This window comes from Podarcis bocagei, assembly GCF_964188305.1.
Source record: "Podarcis bocagei genome assembly, chromosome: 16".
Taxonomy (NCBI): domain Eukaryota; kingdom Metazoa; phylum Chordata; class Lepidosauria; order Squamata; family Lacertidae; genus Podarcis; species Podarcis bocagei.
The window spans coordinates 4,276,965-4,303,191 of record NC_138142.1 but is presented as its reverse complement, the minus strand read 5'-3'; the positions used below and the strand labels follow the sequence as shown (position 1 = coordinate 4,303,191).

The window sequence follows — 26,227 nt, the reverse complement described above, 5'->3', positions numbered from 1 at the left end:
ACTGTTAAAAGTGTTTGATCATGTCACTCTGCCCAGCTATTTCTGGCCAAAAGAACAGCAGTAATTCCAAACCTAATCCCAAACCGAACTACACTTTCTCCATCAAGCTTTCCAAGCTGGGGGTGGAAACCCAGTCCCAAATATTCCAGCAGTAATTTACCAGCAAAGTACTGCATTTCTCATCAAGAATAAATGCTAGAATGGTAGTTAGTGGCCTTTCAAGTCTGAATGTACCTTGTAAGGCTGTCTGTCCCTACAGAGATCTGTAGGATCACTTAGCTAATTCGGTGAAATTGTACTCATGGCACTGCAAACCTACAGAATACTATAGGGCGGTGACCTCAAAATGGGCGTTTTCAGCCAATCCTCCATGGGCTGTGGAATGCCCTAAGCCATACGTGAAGCAGCAACCATCAGTTGCTCTAGGAGCCTTGTAAATACTGTACATGTATTTTGGAATTTTGTCTTTGGCACAAACTTTAGGCTGTTTTAGGAGATGAGGTAAAAAAATTCCTTCCAGTAGCACCTTAAAGACCAACTACGGTAAGTTAGTTCTTGGTATGAGCTTTCGTGTGCATGCACACTTCTTCAAAAAAATTTTATTTTGACTATGGCAGACCAACACGGCTACCTATCTGTTAGGAGATGAGGGTTCAGTATGTCCAACTGAACCAAGTGCACTTTTCCCCTCTTCCTTCCCATCACATCCCCTCCCTCTATTGTCTCATTTCAGATTTTCGATTATGCTCTTTGTGGCAGGGCAGGGCCTATCTAATCCCGCTATGTAAATGCTGTGCGCATTGATGGTGCAGGATAAATAGTAGCGGTGGCAGCAAAACTCATTTCAACAGTCTGTACATTTTGCCCAAATCTTGATATCATTACTGTTTATTACTTTTTGCTTAGCTGTTAAAAGAAAAGGCGGTGCCTATTCTGCTTTTCCTTGCTTCTCTTTGCTAATGCAATTGCTAGCACTGGCCCTGGATCTTTAATCACCAGCTTCGTTCTGCTGCAGAAACGATTGAATATATTTGATCCAGCTCTGTTCTGCCACTCTATTCTACCGCCTTCTTGTGCCTTGACCCTCTAATTAAATACAAGACAGGGAGCGGAGGAAGCCTACACACCCAAGCTGAAGGCAGGCAGGAATTAATGGGAGCTTTGTTTTCCTCGAATAACAGTAGAGAATGTGAACACAAGGCAGGCAGCCTTACCCTCATTTACTGCCTTTCCCAAAACACGCCCTCATTCTAAGCCAGCTGAAGCACATCGCAGGAAACATTTGGGACACCTCTGACAAATGTTTGAAAGCAAGTCCACACAAAAATGACTGTGAGCCGCAGGTAGGGATGCAGAATTGTGGTTTTTCTCAGTCTCTCATTTCTCCAGTCTTTTCAGTACACAACATTTCTATTATCAGTTTGCAAAAAACAAAAAGTCCTATTGAAAATTCACCAGCCTTTCAGTGCATATTTTTCCTAAAATTCACATTTCTGCAAGCAATTTCCCATAACAAAATGTTCTTTTGTGTTATTTTCATGAATGCAGACATTCCCCTAACATAAACGTGATGTTATTGGGTTGAAGAACTGCATCACAAAATTTGTAGAAGTGCATAATTCAAAGCACAGCTGTGTTTCGGTCTGCATATTGCTTTGCAAAGTGGGGGTTAGGTACGTTCACATTAAAATGCAAACTGTACCAGAATTCTCCCATATCACTATCCTCACCTGTAGTGCGACATACACAGAACTAAAATGTATTTGGCTGACAAACAGCTCTCAAGGCTTCTAGTTCCAACTTGAAAGCTGCTGTTTGAGTGACTGGGCTACAGAGCAGGTGGCGAGAGAAGCACGACCGCTGCATCTCGATGGGGAAAGACCTAATTGCCTGGCATTTGTCAGCACCCGAAATTGCTGGCCACATTTCTCCTGGAAAAGACCAATGCCGCTCAAACTCTGCTGGAGGTAGGACTCCTGGAATACATGGGCCCCAAATGGTTATCATCAGGGGTTTTATCAGATGGTGGAACTCAGTTCTGGCATCTCTCTGGTGGGCACCATTGCCATTCTAAGAGAATGAGAGAGGTGTTCATGGTGAGTTTTGGCACCTGTTTTTCTAGAAAAATAGCACTGGTTATCATAGAACTGTAGAGTTGGAAGGAATCCTGAAGGGCATCTAGTGTAGCCCCCTACAATGGAGGTGCCCATATCCCAATTCCTACTGCCAACATTATTGACTCGAGTATGTGAAAACACGGCGGCCAAAAACATTCTCCAAACAGCAGAAGTTAGAAGTAATTTAAACACATATTAATGACTAAACATCAGCTATTTTGGAGGATGCACAAAGAAGTCTAAAGGGAAGCATCATGTTTATTAACTTACGCACCATATGATGCTCAAAATATTTTCAAATGCACAGAAAAACAGGGTACTGTTGAAAGAGAGACAGTATATACTATTGCTGGCACAGCAAGGTAAGTACAGCCTGCATGCTATGGTCTTATTCCCATTGTGGTCCAAGTCAAGGCCTTAAAGCAGAAAGGCATCTAAGAGAGTTAATATGGCTAGACTCTGTGCAGCTCACAGGGAATTGCTGCACTTCATAGGGGCAGAACCCAAACTGAAATCGATGGAAAACGTAAGGAGCCATGTTACAGACCGGTTGCGATACATGTTATGTTTAAACTACAGTGGTGCCCTGCAAGACGAATGCCTCGCAAAACGAAAAACTCGCTAGACGAAAGAGTTTTCCATTTTTGAGTTGCTTCGCAAGACGAATTTCCCTATGGGCTTGCTTCGCAAGACAAAAAACGAAAACGTCTTGCAAGTTTGTTTCCTTTTTCTTAACACCGTTAATACAGTTGCGACTTGACTTCGAGGAGGAACTCATAGAACGCGGTGTGGTAGCCTTTTTTGAGGTTTTTGAAGACTTTGGTGATTTTTGAAGCTTTTCCAAAACTTCTTTTAAACTTTTAAAACTTTTTTTGGGGGGGTTGGATTTTGGGTTGGGGTGTTTGGAATTCAAGGACTTGGTGTTGGGGAGGGGTTTGCAAGAATTGGAAGCTTGTGTGGTTTTTTCTGCATTTTTATGATTTTCTGTGACCATTGGGCCACTCTGCTTTAAAAAAAAAAATGGATTTGAATTTCTGTGTGGTGGGTGGCTGGGGGAACAGTTGAGGAGGGGTTTGCAAGAATCTGGAAGCTTGTGTGTGTTTTTTCTGCATTTTTATGATTTTCTGTGACCATTGGGCCACTCTGCTGTGGTTTTTTTTTTAAAAAAATCTGGATTTGAATTTCTGTGTGGTGGGTGGCTGGGGGAACAGTTGAGGAGGGGGTTCTTCAGCAAGAAGCAAAGAGTGGAAGAGGAACCTTCTTCGAGTGGTCCCCCAGAGTCTTAGAAAATGTACTGTACACTTTGTTGATTTTTAAATGTTTTTCTGTCATGTTTAGAAACTTAATTTATTGTTCCTTCAATTTTTGAAATACTCTTTACAGTATGTGTGACTTTAAAGAGCACTTAATAAACTCTTGTTGTACCAAATTTGGCTTTGTTTGGACTTTTTTGACCATAGGAACGCATTAATTGAATTTCAATGCATTCCTATGGGATTTCGTGCTTCGCAAGACGAAAAATTCGCTAGACGAAAAAACTCGTGGAACGAATTAATTTCGTCTTGCGAGGCACCACTGTAGATAGAAAGAATGGTTTTTTGGACCAAAGCTCACAACTCAAAAAATAACTCCTACAAAACAAATATTAACTTTTGTCTAAAATGTTATTAGAATGGGAAACAAAAGACAAGCTAGTTAAAGCCTCAATGATACACTGGCAATAGATATAGCACACATATAGATTTTAAGATCTGGGAGAAACTTTGGAAAAGTGTCTTGAAATTTACAGCATGTTATGCTTTGAAGGAGAACTATCTGAAAATGATTCACAGATGGTATTTAACTCAGAGTAGACTTGCTAAGATTTGAAAGACAGAATCAGATAAGTGCTGGAAGTGTAAAAAGGTGGAGGGAACATTCATTCATATGTGGTGGACATGGAAAAGGGTAAAAGAGTATTGGGAAATGATTTATAATGAATTGGAAAAAAATGTTTAAAACTACTTCCCCCCCAAAATCGGAGTCGTTTCTGTTGGAGATAATTCAGTCTGAAATTCCCAAGTGTCAGAAAAGGTTATTTATGTATGCAACAACTGTGGCCCATGTTTTGTTAGCCCAAAAATGGAAAAAGAGCAAGGTCCCAACTAAAGAAGATTGGCAACTTAAGTTGACAGAATATGCACAACTTGCAGACTTAACATATAGAACAAGAGAACAAGAAGAACATATGTTTAAAGAAGATTGGAAAACATTTATTGAATATATGGAAAATAATTGTGTGCAGCTGAAAACGCTGGCAGCATTAAGATAAATTCAACAGTGCAAATAATTTTTGATGGATGTAGTAATGGAAAACCAATTGGTATAGTTTTTGTAAAATATGCAGGGATATAAGATACGGTATGTAAAATGACCCATGGAAAGAGAAGGGAAGTCACTGATATCTTATGTAAAATGTTTATCTGAAATTGTAATACAGAAAATATAATAAAAATCATATTCAAAGAAGAAGCAGCAAAAAGGCATAATCCAGCAAGAGGTTCCCTTGAGCAAAACCCATTGAAGTCTACAGGTCATGTCAGTTTCAGTGGAGCTTTGTGTAGGGTTACCATATTTCAAAAAGCCTTTTTTTTTTTAGGAAACCCCCATAATTGCTGTTGAACTTTTTACAAAAACACAACTTTTTCAATTGAGTTGCCTAAGATCCAAGACAAAGTGCTGCTTTTTGGAAATTCCCCCCAGATGTCAATGCTGCCATTGAAATCCCAGTAATGTCCAGGAAAAAAGCCCTAGCTTTGTGTCAGAGAACTTCCTCCTGGATTGTGGCTAAAATATTTCCTCCACATTGTGGATAATGACTTATACATATAAAATGTATTCCAAAAAGTGTATAGAGCGTTCCTTTGTTACTATACAAATGTTACACCCACACCAAACACTTAAAGCACAACGGAGGATCTGTAGTTTCACATTCCCTGAGCTATAATTCCCAGCACCCTCAACATACTATAGTTCCTGGGATTCTTTGAGAGAAACTAAGTGCGTTAAAGGTCCTTTAAATGTATGATGTGGATGTGACCTTAGTTAGAAATACTTCATATAAGGGATGAAAGATTCTGGCATTAAAAACACTGAGTATAAATGAACTCTTTAGTCATACGGTAAATGCAAAATATCTGTACAAAAACAAGGAAAAGCCACAAACACATATTTATTTATTTCTTTTCTTAAAATCACCGATTAATGACCAGTTACATATATAAATAACCTTCCAAAAATATACTAGCAGTTAATCTGAGCATATGAAGTCGTTTTTATTCATTCAGCATAATTCTAGTTTTTTAAATAAAAATTAGGGAATGAATCCCAGCGTTTTGTCACGGGTCTTTGGCACTTGAGAGCTTTTCAGAGGTTGAAATGAACTGAGCTGTAGAAGAACGCTGAGTGACTGTCCACTGAGTTTAACACACCACGATTATCTTTGTCTTGGAAAGGAAGGGTGCATTTCTCTGCTCTTGTGGACAAAACATGGGAGACACCTGCTTTGAGAAGAGAAGGAAAGTTTTGAAGAAGCAAAACACGCTGAAACTCCACACCGCAATTCAGTTCCAGACTTTGCAGTTTTATGACAGCATATGGAAAAACACAGCCAGTTAGAACCTCAGCGACGCCTGGAGGGTTTTTTTGTTTGTTTTAAAGGTGTATTTACTTCATGGGATGAACTGTCTGCCACAAAGCTGCCTTTGTGTCACTGCCGGAAACTTTCATTTCCAGTGCTCCGCAAACAGCTGGCAGTTCAGGAGTTTCCATGTTGACAAAGATATTTTTCCTTCACGGCTGACATCAGGTTCATCAGCATTTACAAGCCGTGAGGCATGCCAGAGATGCCAAGGGCTCCAGTGTAACATATTTCTAATTTCTTTCACATTTGTCTAAACTCCTTTCCAGCACAAGCCGTGAGGCTGTGGCAGATCGTCTTATTTGTTTATTTTATTTGCACTTTTATAAAATGGTTCACAACCAAAAGCTGCTTAAACAGTGTACGATAAGAATAAATAAAATAAAGAGACAAAGGATTACTGACTCAATAAGCTAAAAGCAATAAAACCATTGGCAGACCTACTTGCAGCGACCGCTCCTCAGGGAGCAAGGCCTAACCTAAGAACAAACCGGACAAGACAACGTTTGGGGTTTTTTAAAAAACTGGTCACAACTTTATTGATTCCAGATGTACTGTAGATAGGATTTGGCTTAGGCATTAGGTGTATAGCACTCCCAGCCTCCTGGTGGAGAGCTGAGGAATGACAGGGTCGAGCCTAGGATTACGGTAGTTACAGGTAGGTCTGCCGTAGTCGAAACAAATTTTAAAAAATCCTTCCAGTAGCACCTTAGAGACCAACTAAGTTTGTTATTGGTATGAGCTTTCTGAAGAAGGGTGCGTGCACACGAAAGCTCATACCAATAACAAACTTAGTGGGTCTCTAAGGTGTTACTGGAAGGAATTTTTTTATTTTGTTTCGAGCCTAGGATTAGTGAGTCAACTGCAAGACTCTATGGGTAGCACTCCCAAGCCGCTGAAGGCAGCTCTAAGGCCCATCAGCAGCACACCTCAGCTTTTGGACAGAGACTTCCAACTAGACCCCTCTAACAGGGTACCCAGTGAACACACCTCTTTTGAGGTTGAAGTGACGCACCACTTCACCCGCTGCCTGATGTTAGACTAAAGGATTCCACCCAATGCCTTATCTGGTCTTCAGCTGACTACAGTCCTGAGGTCAGGTGCGGCTGACATTTATTGGCGGGGGGCAGACCAGAGCAAAGCCTGCTCCACACTGGTCTGCTCTTAAGCTCAGCCCACCTGTCCTGGCCAGATTTTAGTCGGCAAGTGATTCCAGAGGGCTGCAGCTGCATCACTAAAAGTCTGTTTTCTAGTGCATACTAAGTGGACCCTGGGGGCATGCAGTACTCTTGGCAGTGCTCCATTGGAGAAGTGCAGTTAGGTAATATGGCTAAAATTATTTAAATCTTGGGCGCAAGTGCTGTATGCACACTGGAACCTGATTCCCAGCCTCTGCTGAAAGGAAATCCTGCCACTGTCATGGCATTTAAGTGCCCACAGATCACACTAACAAAATTCAGAGGGTTTGGCAGCCCAGGAGCAACAGGCTTGCCATAATACTGCCGTTGTGGTTTTGGGAAACCTAAGGGCAAACTTCAACAACAAACACTGAAAGCACATCCAATGCACATAACTTTCCCCAAAGCATCCTGGGGTTGTTAATGATGCAGAAAAATGTGGCTCTGTGCAGAGGAAACTGCAGTTCAGGAACTAACTCTAGCGCTTTAAATGTGTGCTAGATGTACCTTAAATGTATGTTGTGGCAACCAACACGCATTACTCTCTGAATATCACATCTTCACCTGCAAATACTCAAAAAACAAATAACTTGTTATGAGTAGGGAACATATGTATGAAACACAAAAGGCAATTTAGAGATAACTTTGGCACAACAGTTTTTCGCACGAAATGTGCTGCTTTGCAATTGCACTTGGATCTTTATACCAGCAGGTGTTCATATAATTTTTTTACTGTGCTCTTCAGCTCTGTGTTGTGCAAAGTCAACAAATATGGAGAGGAAAGGCAGAACGACTGACCTGAGGTCATAAAGAAAAAAGGGAGAGCTTCATCTCGCTTTCCTCCGCACTTGGCAATCGCCCTTTGCAAAGGGATTCACTATACTCTCCTGCCTGTCAAAGGATATTAACATCTGTATTACATCCTTAAGTAAATAACCTTGAAAAACAAATGTGTGGTTGCAGGGCATAAGCTAGGTTAAAAACTACTCATAAATACATTTGTTTTGCAGTATGCAATTAGTATAGTTTATATAGATAGATGATAGATAGATGATAGATAGATAGATAGATAGATAGATAGATAGATAGATAGATAGATAGATGGTAGATACTTCTGTTCTAAGTCAATTCTCTTTGTCACCAAAACTGGAAAGCCTGAAATTACCATATGAAGGCTGTTGTTGGGACTGCATCCAGGGCTGGGACCAAGCAGGTTGCTGAGCTCCAGGTCTGCTACCATCTGGCGGGACTCTGCCAGCAGCCGCTGCAGCTTGCTGGTGGGCGAGCAAGAATCCTAGGAAGAACCAGAACAAAATGCGTTAAGGAAGACCTGGAACCAGAGACACAAGGTGGGTTTGAACACAGAGATCATTGGGAAGGAAATCACAGAGCCTAACTTTGGAATATTTCTACATGCCTTCAGGGCTGCCAGGAGGTACTCTGGAAGCAGGCAGCAATGGGAAGCAGAATTAGCAGGATCAAGAACCTCAGCAGCCTTGGACCTTGTTTTTCTTTGGCAATCACTTGTAGCTGAGTAAGATTGTCTTATTCTACCTTTGTTCCTGATATAGAACTTCACTCACCTCTTCTTCCCTAGTTGAGGAGGTGCCGTTTTGTGGTTCATCTCAGGTGCCAAGATGACTTGGGCCGGCCCTGGACCAAGCCTAGCAATGAAACCTAAGGTTCCGAGTTCCAGATTCAGGGCAAGATGGGGACTGTAACCCAAAAATTATTAATTGCATTGCAGATGGTGTAGCTACTTAGTCGTCACATGCCCACATCCTTGTGCCCCAGACCCAGCAAAATGCCCGAGGATGGAGCTCTGCCAAAGGTTAGCAAGGAGCCGAAAGGGGAAATGGGCAGCTGTGAGACTTCTGCACAAGTGATAAATGGGATAATTGTGGCCACCAACAGATGGCTGTAGATCAAGAGTGCTACAATAGCCAGGGATGACCCAACCAGACACTCACTTTGTGGATGGTCAGATGGCAGCATCCGTTGGCTGCCTGGATGTCTGTTAAGCTCATGAACTCCGAAGGCAGCTCTCCTTCAAACAACTTTCCGTCTCCCTTGCTCCCGCTTGTCTTTTGGGTGGATGTCAGACAGGGAGCACCCAAGTCTGAAAAATGCAGGTCCACATCATGGTCACTGTGAATATTGAAAATAATACTTTTAGAAAGTCATCTTCAGCAAACATTGTAAGGAAAGGGTATAAATATGAGGGTTAGGTACAGCACCATGCTTTTTAAAACATAAAGGGGATGAGAAAGCAACAGACGTGCAGGTTCATAAGGCAATTCTGGACTGGTGGAATCTAATTTTAAACTCCCTTTAAAGAAAAATAAGTTTCTATTTCTTATGACTGCAGAAACTTGTTTTGCAGCGGAGGAACCAAGGCCCTGTATTTATTTTATTTCATTTACCAAATGTGCATACTGCTTAATTGTAACAGAACCTCTAAATGGCTTACAAGAAGTATTTGAATTATCCACAAAAATAATTAAAAACATTTCAAAGACAATTAAAATCAGCAGTAAAAAAAAGAGAAAGAAATGGAAACACATCAACACCTGCATTTCTGGAAATGCTTGCCTAAACAAAAATGCATTAAGCAGGTACTGAAAAGGGTATTTCAAAGGCTCCTGCCTGAGGTCAGAAGGCAGGAAGTTCCAAAGTGTAGGTGCTGGCATACTAAAAGAACAATTTATGACAAATGCAGAACAAGCAGTGTGCGGCACCTGAATTATTATTGTTAAATTAAATTTCTATACCACCCTTCATCTGAGAATCCCAGGACAGTTTACAATACAAAAACACAAAAATACACAACATAGTAACGAACTAAAACAACCCCACACCCATAGGCCATAGACTGTGTAGTTAGCCAAAGGCCTGGGAGCAAAGAAATGTAACAGTGCCTTTGTCTTGCCAGGATTCCAGCTCAGCTCATTTTTCTTCATCCCTACCAGCACTGTGTCCTGGTTCCACACAGCCTCTTCTGATTCAGATGTTATGCAGAAACAGAGCTGAGTGTCGTCAGCATACTGATAGCACCTTGTCCCCAAATTCCCAGTGACTGCTCCTGGCAGCTTCATATAGTCTAATTTGTCAATACCTAAATGATATTGAGAACGAGAACTTGGCCACAATAAGGAAATTTTGTCCATGGTATGACTATTTTCTACCTTCCCATTACGACTCTCTGGCACCCGATCTGCATAACCTAGCAATTCTAAAAGGTAGACACGCTTTTACTCTCGCAAGATTAAATGTATTCCCCTCGGTTGTACTTGAGGGGCGATTCCAACAGATTCCACATGAAAAATGCTTATGTCCCTGTGGAGATGGCAGTACTGAATCGGTGGCGCATGCCTTTCTGGCTTGCACTCTTTATTAAGACTTGAGGAATGAGATTATCACCCTTCTTGTATTGTCCATTCCGGGTCGCCCAGCCACTGCCACAGTGTCCTTTCTCTTGGCAGATCAAGATGAGCAAAGGTTGCAAGGTTTTTAGCTGGGGCAATCAGAATAATATCCACTATTTGACTATTGATTCAAAACCCTAAAATGTATTTTATACAATTGACTTTTTATTTGTATTTCTATTGTTTTTATATCGTATTGTTGTTTTATTGCTATGGCCAATGGCTGATGCAAATATTCATTCATTCATTCACCTTCATATAGACATTGAATAGCACTGAGGATAAAACAGTGCCCTGTGGCACCACATTGCATAACCCCGAGGGGGCCAAAAAGGGAGAAGATGCCTGCTTCTCTCTCTCTCTCTCTCTCTCTCTCTCTCTCTCTCTCTCTCTCTCTCTCACACACACACACACACACACACACTCTTGGTGAGAGCTGAACCATGAAGAATGGCAGTAGTTGCAGGATATGGGTGCTATTCAACCAAGTTTTACTCAGAGCAGATCCACTGAAATAAAGGAACCTAACTCAGACATGCTTATTTAATTCACATTTATATACCGCTTGACTGTAATAAAACCTTGAAGCAGTTTACAAAAAGAACAAAATTCTCAGTAAAAAAAAAATTATTTCAATGGGTCTACTCTGAGTAACACTTAGTGGACTACCACCTTGTTTCCAATAATGGCCAGTGTGGTCCCTGCCCCCAAGATGTTGCTTGACTACAACTTCCAGTCCCTGACCTTTGTCCACGCTGGTGGAGCTGCTGGGGCCTGGGGCCACAGCTTTCAGTGGGACGCAGGTCTGCAACTGTGCAAGGGGAATGGCCAGACTCAACCAGGTGTACAAACCAGCTCTGCTGCTGGGTCATGTGATGAAAGGAGATTACGAGCAATGTGAAGTCTCAGCTCTTTTTATGGGCTTTGGAAGAAAGTGAAGAGATTTATTTACAGCTGGTGTACTAAGCCAAAGGGGACTGGGTATGAATTCCAAGGTGAGCTACATGGGACTGCTCCAGATCCCATTTTAAGTCATGCGCCCTTGAAAGCAGCTGTGTGGCTGACCGATGCTGCTCTGACCAGCCCCAGGCCCTTTGCACAGCTTGATTCTCTCCCCCACCCCCGCAAAAAAGTGGCCAACAGAAGCTCACACATATCAAAAGTGCAAAGTGAACTGTGTGAAGGTTAAAATTGCAGGCCATGTTTGCAACGGGTTTGTTATAAGAGTGCTCAAATCACAGGGTGGTGATTTTGCCCCTTTAGTTTCTGGTCAAGGGGGGCAGGAGTTGACTAAAACGGGGGGGGGGGGGTCCCAGAATGAGGCCTGTGGATTTCATCCAGGAATCTCTCCCCCCCGCCCAGTCCCCCAGTAATTAGAGTAATGTTTTATGACAGAGAAGACCAGAGGAGCTGAGGAATTGAGCTGGAGCTGCTGCCTGAAGTGAAGCAGGCAGAAGGCACTATTCTGCTGAGCAAGCAGCGACAAAGACTCAGGCAGTTCAGATGCAGACCAAGATTGGCTGGACCAGAAGCTTTGTGCTGCCGTCAGTTTAATCTGATTAAAACAGCCTTTGTCCATGTCTAGCAGCAGACTAGCCAGGTAGCCACCTGCCTGCCTGTTTGTGTCCTTTCCTTTCCTTTTTTGCTCTAAGACATAGGTAGGCAAACTAAGGCCTGGGGACTGGATCCGGCCCAATCGCCTTCTAAATCCGGCCTGCAGCATGTTTTTACATGAGTAGAATGTGTGCTTTTATTTAAAATGCATCTCTGGGTTATTTGTGGGGCATAGGAATTCGTTCATCCCCCCCCCCAAAAAATATAGTCCGGCCCCCCACCAAGGTCTGAGGGACAGTGGACTGGCCCCCCGCTGAAAAAGTTTGCAGACCCCTGCTCTAAACAGTCTGATGAAGACAAGCTAGCTAGTTTATTAAAAGATTGTTCATAGGTTTTTCATTTGGAGTAGGGACAGTCATAGCTAACAAGAGAATGGACTAATTTTGTAGGCAATTAGCAAAATACTGAACCTTTTCGACTTGCCACTTCTAATCGCAGCCTGAGGACCGTTGGGAAAAGCTCCGTGCCATGAACCTGCTTCTCCCTTCGCAGGCTTGAAAATCTGCATCCACTGCTGGTCACTTACAGGCTGGTACAGGGTGACTTTGTTTATGGAGCTGCGGGAGCAGTACCCCGACTCCCGCCCTTTAAATGGACTAGGAGACTTGCTGGGACTCAGCCCACATGTGCCCATCTCCTTATCTTTACAGTCCTCACTGGATTTCTCGGACTGCTTCAACCCAGGACTCTGGCAGTTTGTGGGCTCGGTGTTGCAATTTAGGTCAAGCCAATGCTCGTGAATTGGTAAAGATGCCGCAAAGCTTTGCTCCGGCACCCGGGCCATTTCCCTGCCTTCTGCCTTCCACATGCTGTCTGTCTGGGAGGCAGGTCTGCTGTCTGTCTCCCCAGAACTCAAGGAACCGCTCTGATCCAGCTCTTCCCTATGCATAGTTCTTGGCCCATAAAACAGCCCTTCCTGAAACTGATCCGAGCTTGCTGGCTGTCTCTCCTCGGGGCCCTTTTGCTGCCTATTCTCGGCTCTGTGTGCTTCGCAGATATTTTTTGAACTACAGCTGGGAGAATGCACAAACCGGGTGTGTATCTTCTGATGGGCTTCGCTACACACTGTGTCTTTGTTGCTGCTACTTCCAGGATCTGACAAAACTATCTCTGTGCTATAAAGGGCACAATAAGGAACTCACGTTATCAAGACTGCATTTAACAACTTAAGCCTATACATTATCTGATCTGCACCCATCAATCTCTACACACTTCGTCCACCCAAGGGTGTGTCATTCCTGTTTCAGACATCCAGGATCTTCCAGCCCTTGAGGATTTGCCCCACTTGGGAACTGGGAGTTGTGAGTACTGCTAAATACATAATCAAATAACTGCTGGTTTTTGGATCTGTAAAGGGACAACTTCTATCTGTTTCTCTGCCCTGGCATGCCTATTTAGCCTGCAAGAGTTTCCTCTTCAGACTGGCATAAACTCTACAGGACTTAACAGAAACATCAGCCCCCATCTTTTTTTTAAGCTGAGCCCAAGGGAAAATCCTTGTAATGTCATCAGTTAGCCCTAATTAAAGTTGTTATTTTACTGCCCTGAACTACATGCTGTGAGACAGCTTAGCAACCTGGTGGCTCTCAATGCAGGCAATGCCAAGTGGCTCTAATTTAGGAGAACAGAGTCTTTCTAACACGGCACAGCTGGGGCACCCCCATTCAGTCTTTTGGCTGTGCAGCTTCCATTGCTGGTCTTTTCAAGGCTGCTCCAAGTTGTGTGTCGAACCAAGAGCAGGAGCATAGTCAGCTGCTAAGTGACCACACTCCAAGAATGGAGCAGAAGGCAGCATTTCAACAAATACTGTTTCTCCCAACGCCTCTGGCTGTACTATGATTGGTATGGTGCATTTCTAGGGGTTTCCTCTTAACAAGTCTTGATGTATTAGTGCAGGGGTGTCAAACTCAAATTCATCGGGGGCCGCATCAGCAGTTTGGTCACCCTCAAAGGGCCGGTTGTATCTGTAGGACTATGTGTCCACTCTTTATTATCATAAATTATTGTCACTGCATTCAATTATTACTGTTTTTTGTAATAATGTAAGTAATTACTAGCTCTGAAAGCAGAAACATAGTCAGAATAATGGCAAGTAGATATTCAAATGTACAATTATTGTACAATTTAGCCTCTAGTATAAATTGTAGAGGATCCTCAACAGGGTCCCTTCCAACTCTACAATACTGTACTATAATTCTAGGTGAAAGGAGCCGAAAGGGCAAAATCGCTTCCCAAAGGTGTCTTTCCACGTGAGAAAAGGTTTAAAGTGAGGCAGGAAATAGTTAAGCAGGGAGATGTGGAGAGGTGGGAGAGGGCTGAGAAAGAGAGAGAGAGAGAAAGAGAGAGAGAGAGGGAGGGAGGGAGAGTCGCCCTGTTAATTTGTTCGCAACTTCAAAAACACAGCCCATTACTTAAGAAAAGAAACCCATGAGGTTTTTTTAGGTTACGTATGCCAAACCGGTTGAGCTTTTTTAAGGGAGGGTTGCTGTGCCTGGAAGAGCGGAACAGGGGTGAGGATGAAGGCGGGTGCTGCAAAATCAGCCAAGGGAGTGCGAACGCAGCAACGAAAAGCAGACCGCCAGGGTCCTAGCACTTCCACGACGGTCGGGTACATGGAGATTCTTTTTATAGAAAAACCAATTCTCTGGCTTGTAGGCTGCCGCGCATGCGCTGAAGAGGCGGCTTTCTTGTGTCAAAAAAAAAAAAAGCGAGAATAAAAGGTGAAGGCTGGCGGCCGCCGGTGGCTACACGGGCCACATGACGAGGTCTGGTGGGCCGGATTCGGCCCGCGGGCCTTGTGTTTGACACCCGTGTATTAGTGTTTAAATATGCTCTATGCAGGGCTGGAATAATAATAATAATAATAATAATAATAATAATAATAATAATTTATTTATACCCCACCCATCTGGCTGGGTTTCCCCAGCCCTCTGGACGGCTTCCAACAAAGCATTAAAATACAGTAGTCACTGTACAGAACCAGGGTTAGGATTTTGAAATGTTTTCCTAACCCTGCCTCTGTGCAACATGTAAGTCCCTTTTAAAAGCAACCTTCTCTCCAGAAAGCCATTTGCCACTTTTACCTGGCCTCGTGTGCCTGTATCTTATGTTTCTGCTTCGTTTCCTGGGAACTCTCCAAGTTGAAATGCAGAAACTGCAGATCTCGTTGCTGCTTCACATAGATCTGAAGGCAGAAAACAAAACAACAAACAAGCCTCAGAAGAGCAAGCAGCTCACTTTGATACATTATTTTTGCCCTGTTTTTCTCTTCACGGACACACAAAGCAGGAAAATTTAAAATAAAAAGAATAATAATGAGGGCATTAGAGTTCATAGAAATTTTAAATGGTTTGTTTTTAAGATTTCAGAGAACTATCGGAAATACGTCCCACTCCATTTTTTCCATATTCAGTACATGCTCCTATAACAATAGTAAAGATTTGTGTTAAAAAAAATAAGAGAAAAATCTTTTTTGTTTTGTTTTCATAGAGAATACAAGACTAAAAGAAAATAAAATAAAATTCCTCTGTACATGTAAAAAGTAGTGCTCCAATTTTAGTTATTTAAGTATCCCACTCTGTTTCAAGGATCTCCAGAATGGTTCTGGCCATTCTTAGCCTCCATTTAAGATCAGGTCAGGCTGAAGGATGGTGACTGGACTACGGTTTCCCAATAAGATTCATGGCTGTGCCTTGGCCTGGACTATCTAGCTACTTTATTGTTCTCTCAGGGCAGCATACAGATAATTAACACCATGTACGAATAAACCATAAAAAGGTAAAGGTACCCCTGCCCGTGCGGGCCAGTCGTGACCGACTCTAGGGTTGTGTGCTCATCTCACTTAAGAGGCTGGGAGCTGGCGCCGTCCGAAGACACTTCCGGGTCACGTGGCCAGCATGATGAAGCTGCACTGGTGAGCCAGCACCAGCGCAGCACACGGAAACACCGCTTACCTTCCCGCTATAAAGCGGTACCTATTTATCTACTTGCACTTGGGGGTGCTTTCAAACTGCTAGTTGGGCAGGAGCTGGGACCGAACAACGGGAGCTCACCCCACCGCGGGGATTTGAACCGCCGACCTTACGATCAGCAAGTCCTAGGCACTGAGGTTTTACCCACAGCGCCACCCGTGTCCCTGGTGAATAAACCATACCAAGCTGTTATTTAACCACAAGCATTTGGAGATATCTTCCAGTGCATATGAATTTAAAATATTTTACTATATTTCACTTGAGATGCTTTAGAGACGTTCATCCTTTCTATTTAGTTCACATATTCCAAGACTGAGCCCCAGTATCAAAAACAGGTTCTTCAAACAAGTTATTGCAACAGCCAATCCTGTTCACCTTTGATTTTTGTTATGTTCCTCGTTGCGACATAAAAGGACAAAAACAAGTGCAATCCCCTCCCCCACCCCCCATCCAGAAACTGGAGTCAAACCTGTCGCAAATTGCTCAGTTCTGTGTCAGTTCGCAGTTGTTTAGATTTAGCAGACTGAAGCAGCTGGTCTTTTCTGTTTGCTCTTTCAGCTGTTAGGAGAGAGGGGTTGAATGGTTGGGGATTTTCCACAACAAAGAATTGCACAGAGAAACAATAAATAAGCAATAATCATAAAGAAAATGAACGCTAATTTAGCTAACATTTTCTTCTTTTATACACAGGGATTTCTTTAGAATCAGGTCCTAAGGGGAGTGATTTCCCCTCTTGGGAAGCAGGGATGGGGATTCTGTGGCTCTCCAGATGTTGTTGGACTACAACTCCCATCATTCCTGACCACTGGTGCTGGAGTTCACCTACATCTGATCAAAGGTTGGAGGGAATGGTTCCACTCCATATGGGAACTAGTCCTGATTTCTGGCCGGGTATTTTTGATCAACAGCTGATACCTAAAAAAAGAATACAGGCAAAAGATCCAACACCATATTTGCTAAATCAGAGGCAGATGGACTCTAGGCTCCCTTCAAAAGCTAAGGTCCAAACATTAGTTTTCGTCTACTCACCACTAAGCATCAATTCATTGTTCAAATAACTGTTTTCTTGCTTGAGGCGTATGATTTCCTCCCTCTGCTCATTGTTTTCTTTTGTTTTCTCGCTGAGGTCACCTATAAAACAAAAAGAGAGAGTGTTGCTGAGATGAAATATCTTTTAAAGACAGTTCACATCTATTTAAATTATCATAAGCATGAGGTGATAAACCAAATGTCCGGCAAGAACTTTTTGTTGCAATGCAACACTAAAATTCATATCACTGCAACAAGGATTAAAACTATACACTGAATATATAGTTTATCATTAGCAGTTTATTGTACATTATTACCAACAAAATTGTACATTAACTATAACTGGCTCATTCATTGCAGGGTATTTGAAGGACAGCAGGCTGCCATAATAGCTTGCACACACATTAAGGTTTTCTGCTCTGGGTACCCCACCGTCAGAAGTGAGGGGGTCGTGACCAGACACTGGGCCTTTTCTGTGGTCAAACACTCATTGGGAACATCTGTCAAGAACCCATGATATTATCATTTAGGACACCAAATAATAATAATAATAATAATAATAATAATAATAATAATAATGCCTGAACTTTGGGTGGCACTCAGATTTCCAGCTAATCTGCTGTCTTATTTTGCTCCTGCATCTATTGTTTCTTTTGTTGTGATGGATTGTATTTATACAATTAGCTATTTGTAAAAGGTTTGTTGAAAGCTGCTCTGGGGCCAACATTGGTGGAAAGGTGGGGTACAAAGGTTTTAAATAAAATAAATGTATGTTAACTTGAAGTCTGATTATAGAAAATAGCATGTACTTTTTTTGGAGGGGGTGTCTTTTGCTTCTGATGCATTCCAACAAGAAGGAATGGGGGAAAGTTATTAAATGGTTCCCTTTCCTTTAAAAAAAATTGTCGTAGTTTCTGCTCTTTAAATTCTAAGTTCCCGTATACAGTGGTGCCCCGCAAGACGAATGCCTCGCAAGACAGAAAACTCGCTAGACGAAAGAGTTTTCCGTTTTGGAGGTGCTTCGCAAAACGAATTTCCTATGGGCTTGCTTCGCAAGACGACAATGTCTTGCGAGTTCCTGCTGGTTTTTTTCCCTCCCCCCCCCTTTTTCTAAGCCGCTAAGCTGCTTATCAGCTGATCCGATCAGCAGATAAGCCGCTAAAAGCCGCTAATAGCACTAATAGCGCTAATCCGTCAATGGGCTTCCTTCGCAAGACGAAAAAACCGCTAGACGAAGAGAATCACAGAACGGATTCTTTTCGTCTTGCGAGGCACCACTGTATTCAATATCTGAAAAAAGGCACCTACATATTGAGTTTAGGGGAAAACTGCAAATGTACTTAAATATGAAGGCAGGTGATTAATGAACTGAAAATTCTCTGATTGATGGATAGCCTGATTAATTTGGCTGGAGCAAATGCAAACAGGAACACTGTCCTTCTCCAACTCAGTTTTTAGATTATGAATATCAAATTCTAAGCATTGTTTACCTTTTAATTTGCTTGTTTCCAACATAAGTTCCTTCAGCCTGAGTTTAAAATCCTGCTTTTCCCTATTGACGCTTGATTCCTCCATCTTTGCTGCACGCAGAGCGTTTTCTAATTTTTTAAATTTACATGTAAATTCAGTAATATGATTCGTTGCTTCAAGTATGTCATTATCCTAACCAAAACAAAAACAAAAACAATTTGGTCCATTGTTTTGCCTTGTTTGCTGCCATCTGTGCCTCTTTCATTTTATATGTTGAATGCTGAAAGTTATTAGTCTCATTTCAAAAACTAGCTCAGAGCTTGGCAGTGTTCATCTGATTGAATGAACTCTATCACATTTTTTTTATTTAACAGATTTGTATCCTGCTTCTTGACCACAGTCCCCCAATTGGCTCACAACCTTCACAAAATAGAACTGTTCCATTAAAAAAAAATTCTTCTAAAATTAAAACCATGAAAGAAATAGATCTATGAATGAAGATATATGGGGAGGAATGGGGAGACCAGAAGAGAACAGGTTGGAGGGGGAAGCCATTTAAAATACAGGACTCGAAAACAAAACAAAGAATTTAAAAACTCCCAAAGGAGAATATTTACAGCACAAATTGCTGTCTTTTCCCCAAGCTCAGTGGAAGAACACTGCTTTGCATGCCGAAGGTCCCAGGTTGGAACCCCAGCATTTGCAGGTAAGGCCAGGAGAGACTTCCGTCTGAAATCGCCGAAGGCAGCAGACCTGTGAGCAGAACCAAGCCTTTCACCAAATCCCTACCAAGAAACTTAAAACCTCGTATTGGGAGTGAGGATTTCATGTCCCACTGAACACCTCCCTCTCTTCCAGGGTTTTCTTACCTCCCTTTTCTCCATGTAGAGCCCCATAATTGAAAGTAACCTCCTACTAGCAGAGGTGGGAAACCAGCTTAAAAATCAGTTTGGATAGAGAACTGCAGACAGTGGGTGGCGATGGGAAAGGTTCTACTCCCTGCTACTGATGCTACATTTTAAATACCGGTCGTCTTCCCCTGCTCTATAAGGAAATCAGCAGCATCTGGTTTGGGCCCTGCCCCTGTCTTATTTAAGTGTACCCAGAAACAGGGGTGCTCCTAACATTTAGAGTGGCTGGGGAAACCCAGCCAGATGGGCGGGGTACAAATAACAAATTATTATTATTATTATTATGGTAAAATTACCGTACCTTTAACTTTAACATAGTAAGCAGTTCCTGCTCTCTGGCTTGCAGCTGTCCTACTTTATTGGACAGCTCCATCACTGAGCAGCTGAGGGCTTGATTTTTCTCCTAGGAAACAGAGAAGAAAGGAAAAAGTGTTGACAGTGAAATCTAAACGCTGTGCCCTGTGTGGCCTTCCCAGCCCTATTGCACCACAAGCAGAAAGCTACCCTAGCAGCCCAGATCCTTGATCACTTAGGGATGACTTAAGGATGACTTAAGGAGAGCCACCTTACTGCAAATTCAGCACACTGGTGTGAGCGCAGCATTTTAGCTCACAACATCTGATGGAGAAAAACAAATACATTTCCTTCTTTTGAGTTTGTGGTTAATGCATGTGTTACTTTAGACCACACAAGGTCACTGTTTGTCTAGTGATCTGGCCACCCCGTTTGTAGCTTCTTTGTCAAAGATAACTCCACTCCTAAAAGTTGAGCCATTTTGTTTTTTTCTCCCAACCTGTCTAGACAACGCCTGCTGTTTCTCTCTCTTATCATTATTCATCCTGCAAAGAGTTTCTGCATAAATAAAGCCTTGGAACTCCAGAAACTGTAAGTGATTATTACAGTCTAATGCATCCATGCTGCAGGGTCTGCTAACAACAACCCCAAACTGTTCAATGTGAACTAGCTCTTAATTCTCCCCCTCACTTTCCATTCTTCCTATCCACCTACTGTAACCTGCACCTGCTGTTCCTATTTCACCGGAACCATATTAGCACACTAACCTAGAAGTGGAATATCCATGGCCAGATCTCCCAAAGTATTGTCCTTTAGCTAAAAGCAGCTGCAGGGTCCCTGGGTTTGGAATTCTACTCCCCTCCTCCCTAAAGCTGGCATGAGCCACAAAGGAGAAAACACAGGAAACCTACAATATAAGAGATTTCATAGGGGAATCTGTGTGGAGGCAAATGTTTTATTTCATAAACTATCCTGTCTATGGTCCAGTCCAATCACACACATGTCCCTTGCATCGGTCTTCAGCCAAATAAAGAAACTGAGATGTGTCAGTCATAGAAAATGTCAGGCCTAGTCAGGGCTAGCAGCGGGAACTTCTGGGCACCTTCCAAGGCCTAAGTTCATGTATGGGGTGCACTGCTGATCTCTGGAGCCTCCTGGTCCTCCTCCTCCTATCTGTTGATCTACCTTCTTCAATCCTTCTTCAAACATCTTGAGCAAGAAGAACAGCAACCACTATAGACTTTATCCACTCCTATGGGAGGTGGGGTGGTGCAATGATAGTGAGGGAGAGGAAGTGGGTGCTCTTGGGGAAGGGAGGCATGTTGAGAGCATCTTGCTGAAGGGACCACCCACAAAACACCTGGGAGCAGCACTAGGTCAAGTTTGTCCCTTACTCAGAGTTACATTCAAATCTACCCAAAGCATTCAGAATCTAGCCACGAACTAAAGCTTACCTCGAGGGCCTGGCAGTGAAGTGATGTATCAGAGGCTTTCCGAGAGAGTTCCTGGAGCTTCTGCTGAGTATTCTCAAGTGTTATCTTGCGGTCATTTTGCTGGGATTCAAGGTGCTTTAGCCTTCTAGTCAGTGTGCTAATCATCTCATTTCTCTTGTGCAGCTCATCTGAGGGATAAATGACAGGTACTGTTTCTGGGAAAGCAACTGAGAGCAACGATGCACACACAAAACTTCCTTAAACTAAGCTGACGTTTGAAATGTTAAAAAAAGGCAGAGAGAGAGAGGTACAGATAGGTACAGATATTTTAATTCTATAAAGGAATGTCTACCTAGGAGTCATCCTAAAATGTTTTATGTTCTCCTGGATCTTTTTACCTGCCATGTTTTTCCCCTTTTAAATTCCACAATTTGGGAGTTTGAATGGAATTCTTAGCACATCTTTGGGGTTATATTTGAAGGTTTTACATACAGATGTTGGGCATATAAAAATTAACCCAATACAAAAACATGAAGCTCTTTTTGAACAGCATCCATCTTATGTGATATCAGTCCTTTTAGAAAACTACTGGCATTTTGCTATTATTACAGCATCACTTACGAAAGGTTCTACATGTTTCCTGCCATTCACAACATTCTAGCATTTCCATGGTGCTTCTGTTCAGATAAAATCACCATTCTGTAGCCAGCCAGCACCTGTGGGACCAGCCAAATAGATTCTCCAAGCTCCTGGACTGCAGCATCTTTAAAGTTCCAACAAACAGCTTAGGGCGTATATGAGAAGAGGTGCACATCATATGCTTTAATTGGGCTTATTACCTTTTATTTAATGTCTTTTGTCTCTAACATAGAGCACAATCATAATGTAACCACCAAGGGACTGAACATATCGAGCTGCCTTATAGAGAGTCAGTCAATTAATCCATCTTCTCTACTGCTTTCTACTTTGGACCGGCAGTGGCTATGCAGATGATCAGGTACAGGTAGACATTTTCCCTCTTCTGGGATATTATTTGATCCTTTCAACTGGAGATGCCAGTGACTGAACTTGGGGATTTCTACATGTGAAATGTGCTCTGCCACTGAGCCATGCCCACTGCCATGAAGCTGTGGACGGAGCTGTAAACCAGGAAATCACAGTTCAAAAAAAACCTAATCAGTGCCCTCAAGCCGCTGTCAGGCTCAGTTCCTCCATCTGCAAAATGGGCACAATACTCTTACTGCTGCACTGGCTGAATACTTCAGCCTGTGGTCTGCATGGCACTCACTCTCCAATTTGCTGCACCGTTCTGCCAGCGTCAGTATTTTTTGACGATCATCATCCCAAGCCAGCAGCTGCCTCTGGTGCACTGCAACCATATCATTGAGCTCCTTATCACGATCTTTCAGCTCCACAATTAGCAGCTGAAGTTCTTTCCTCTGCTTCTGAATGGTACTGCTCTCCAGTTCAGAGGTTGTATTCTACAAGAGGAAGGGGGGAGAAAACAGTCCCGCCTACATCACATCACAAATTAGGTAGCTGTTACAGAAGTATGCAGTTCAAAATACGAAGCATTTATTAACAGCGCTGTGGCTTGTTTCTATTCCATTAAAAGCTTGCAACTGTTTCATTGAAAGCTCAGAGACATGTGCATAGCTAAACTATGGAATTCACTCTGACGAGTTGCCTATCAACTTGCATGTTTTTAAAAGGGGATTAAAGAAGTTCATGGAAAATACAGTCATACCTCAGGTTGAAGTCGCTTCAGGTTAAGCCTTTTCGGGTTGTGCTCCGCGGCGACCCGGAAGTAACGGAGCATGTTACTTCTGGGTTTTGCCGCTCGTGCATTCGCAGAAGCTCAAAATGACGTCATGTGCATGCACGGACGTGGTGAATCGCGACCCATGCACACGCAGTTGCAGGTTGCGTTCGCTTCAGGATGCGAACGGGGCTCCAGAACGGATCCCGTTTGCATCCAGAGGTACCACTGTAATTCTATCAATAGTGACTAACCACAGCAGCTATGTTCTACCTCCACTGGAAGCTGCAGGAGGGGAGAGTTATGTTGCACTCCGGTCCTGCTGTGGTCTTCTCACAAGCACCTGCTTGGCCACTGCAAGAACAGGAGGCTGACCAGATGCGCCAGTGGCCTCACACAGCAAGCTGTTACGAACATACAAGCACCACAGACCTTTCCTAAACTCTAATCTAGAAGTAACCTTGAAACAAAAAAGGAGAATACACATCTAGGTCCATCAGTCTTTGGTGCTTAGTGAAATGTGAGGTATTAAATACTGCTTTCAGATTTAACTTGGTTTTGTTACCTGCTGTGGAGTGGAGAGAGGCAATGATGATTCCATAAGGACTGTGCTGGGGTCAGGACTGTAACAGGTACAATTGTTGCAGAAGTGGCGTGGTCAATTTCTAACTGTAGTTCAGCTCTCCCAGAGAAATGAAGAACCCTATTCTTGTGAACTGCAACTCAGCAATTCAGAGGGTAACTGCCATAACAGAGATTGAGTGGGGATACATCAAAAAGTGTTGTTGAAACAACTTATAGTCAGTTTATAGTAAGAGGCCACCTCACATTACGGAAAATTTTAATTACTCATGAGGAAGGAGACACTGAATTGTATTAAATGTTTGCTGAATTTGTTTGTTGTTGCCTTATTATATACTAATTTGTTTTTAATATAGTTATATCAATTTTAACATTTGCTCATTTTTTGTTTTTTTTTGTTATAGGCCACATCCAAAATTCAGACATGAAACACCTACAGCATTCTAAAACACACAATTAAAAACATATAAAAGTAGATTACAGTGAAAGACATTCTGAATGCAGTGCTTGTGTATTACAACCAAATGCACGCACATAATACATATATTCCCACCTATACATGTAACTGTGTACCACCCCAAGTTTTTACCTGAAGGGGCACAGCAGAAATTTCCAAGTAAATCGATTATATACAGTTACATGTGAGATGAAAAGGGGGAGGTGGCTTAGAAAGATAAGACAGGCACACCACTCAAATACTCTGTAAAGAATGAAAGTATACTGTCTCTCTCACTCTCCTCTCCTCTCCTCTCTTTCTTTCTTCCTTCCTTCCTTTCTTTCTTTCCTCCCCCCCCCCACTCCCCCACATTGCCTACACAAAAAAAAAAATGTTTCAAATGGACAGTAACTGACCTGTATGGAAGATGCTACGATTTGAAAGCAGAGACACTGAATGTACTTTTGTGACTTATGGAAATCTTTTGATAAAGACATCATTTAAAAAGGCAGGCAGGAGCAGAGGAAATGTTAAGTGCACGCTTTTGTCTCCTGAGGATTTAACGGAGGCCCCGGGCGAATTAAAGTACCCCCCCCCCCGCAACCGGCCCAAGAATCCTGGGCCCTGCGGTTTGCTGAGGGTGCTGGGAATTGCAGCCCCGTGAGGGGGTGAACTACAGATCCCAGGAGACGGGGGGGGGGGAGAGAATAACGTACACGACACAGTGCGCGGCCTCTGAATACCGGGGGGGGGGGCAGAGAGTTCACCCACAGAGCACCCAAGGGAGTCGGGGTCCCCCAGAAAGTGGGTGCGGAGGGGGGGGGAGTCAGCCGGGTGGGGTTGCGGGAGACCGACCCTAACTTTGGAAAACTGAGGGGGCGGCGGGCAGGGAGGGGGCGTCTCTCTCTCTCGCTCTCTCTGAGGGAAAGGGAAATGGCGGCGGGCGAAGTTGCCGCTTACCCGCCTCCGGCGTCCGCCGCGAGGGGCAAAGGGGGACGGAGCGGCCTCGGAGCGGCCCTTCTCCTCCTCCTCCTCCCCGGGAAGCCTCCGCGCTCCGCCTCCAACGGCTGCTCTGCCCCCAGACCCGCGCCAGCCGCTCTCTAATCCGCCTTCCGGGGTGGCTTTGCTTCTGTTTTCTTACTCCGGTTTCTTTAATGCGGAGTGGCCGCCGCCGCCGCACAGACGATTATTATGATCATTACGATTATCGTCCGTTAAATTTGTGTGCCGCCCTTTATCCAAAGATCCCAGGGCGGTCCGCAACATCAAGATACCAAAATAGAAGAAAAGCCAACCCCCAACCCCCTTCCACACATTCCTTCATCGGCCTGAGACCTGGTGGAAGAGAAACATGCACCAACGGGGAGCCACCACAGAAAAGGCCCTCTGGGTCCCTCATGGAGGAGGCACAGCAAGAAAAACCCCATTGTAGGGCTTCCCAAACTTGGGGCCCCAGCTGTTGTTGCACTACAACTCCCATCATCCCTAGCTAGCAGGATCCATGGGCAGGGATGATGGGAATTGTAGTCCAACAGCAGCTGGAGACCCAAGTTTGGGAAATGATTGCAGGGTCTAGGTTGGCTCCTATGGGGAGAGACAGTCCTGGAGACCCAGCTCTTCTTCTTTGCCACTGAGTGCCAGGGATGGTCATGCCCTGCTTGCTGACTTCCTGTAATGGGCAACTGGTCAGCCACTGTGACAACAGGATGGGTGGATAGATGGGCGACTGGCCTGATCCAGCTGCAGAGCTCTTTTTATGTTTGTTTCCCAGTGTTTTATCCTGGACTAGAATCTCCTCTTCTGCCACAGCTGTGTTTTAGCACCAGAGCACATTGGATTGTACTCCTGTTTCATTAGTAAGAACAAAATAAAGTCCTGGTGGATGCAGCCAAGAGCCCATCTAGGCAAGCACACTGTTCTTGCAGTGGCCAACCACAGGCCCATGGGAAGCCCACTGTGAATTCCTAATAATAATAATAATAATAATAATAATAATAATAATAATAATTTATTTATTCCCCAGCCAATCTGGGCGGCTTCCAACAAAATATTAAAATACAGTGATCCATCAAACATTAAAAGCTTCCCTCAACAGAGCTGTCTTCAATAACTAGTATTCAGAGCATGCTTATGAATACCAGTTGCTGTAAAACACAGCAGTGGAGCATCCTGTCACACTCAGGCCCTGCTTTCCATGGGCACCTAGTTGGGCACTGTGAGGAAAGGATGCTGGCATAGATGGGCTCTTGTGTTCAGAGGTGTGCTGCCTCCACGAGCAGAGGTAGAACATAATCTGGAGTGACTATTGCAGACTAGAATTTTGCTTCCT

The 26,227-nt window shown here is 43.3% G+C and overlaps 1 protein-coding gene across 10 annotated transcripts; it reads right to left on the bottom strand.

Moving 5' to 3' along the window:
* Positions 1 to 5,312: 5,312 nt before the first annotated feature.
* Positions 5,313 to 25,266, bottom strand: CCDC62 (coiled-coil domain containing 62). Of its 10 annotated transcripts, none has more exons than XR_014003156.1 (15): positions 24,859 to 25,263; positions 23,446 to 23,622; positions 22,410 to 22,602; positions 21,143 to 21,309; positions 19,696 to 19,797; positions 18,504 to 18,675; positions 17,014 to 17,115; positions 16,454 to 16,542; positions 15,097 to 15,197; positions 12,424 to 13,128; positions 8,945 to 9,122; positions 8,140 to 8,268; positions 7,773 to 7,865; positions 7,482 to 7,547; positions 5,313 to 5,656 (listed from the first exon to the last, which is right to left on the bottom strand). XR_014003156.1 is itself a non-coding variant. In XM_081175377.1 (14 exons), the coding sequence occupies exons 2-13, from the start codon at positions 23,479 to 23,481 to the stop codon at positions 7,779 to 7,781; spliced, it is 2,061 nt and encodes a 686-aa protein (XP_081031503.1). In that variant the 5' UTR covers positions 23,482 to 23,622; positions 24,859 to 25,262; the 3' UTR covers positions 5,313 to 5,656; positions 7,773 to 7,778. The 10 variants fall into 10 exon arrangements, 8 of the variants coding, with proteins under 8 accessions (XP_081031503.1, XP_081031510.1, XP_081031505.1 ...); XR_014003157.1 differs by having other exon boundaries at positions 7,482 to 7,538; XM_081175377.1 differs by lacking the exon at positions 7,482 to 7,547 and having other exon boundaries at positions 24,859 to 25,262.
* Between the last annotated feature and the right edge of the window lie 961 nt (positions 25,267 to 26,227).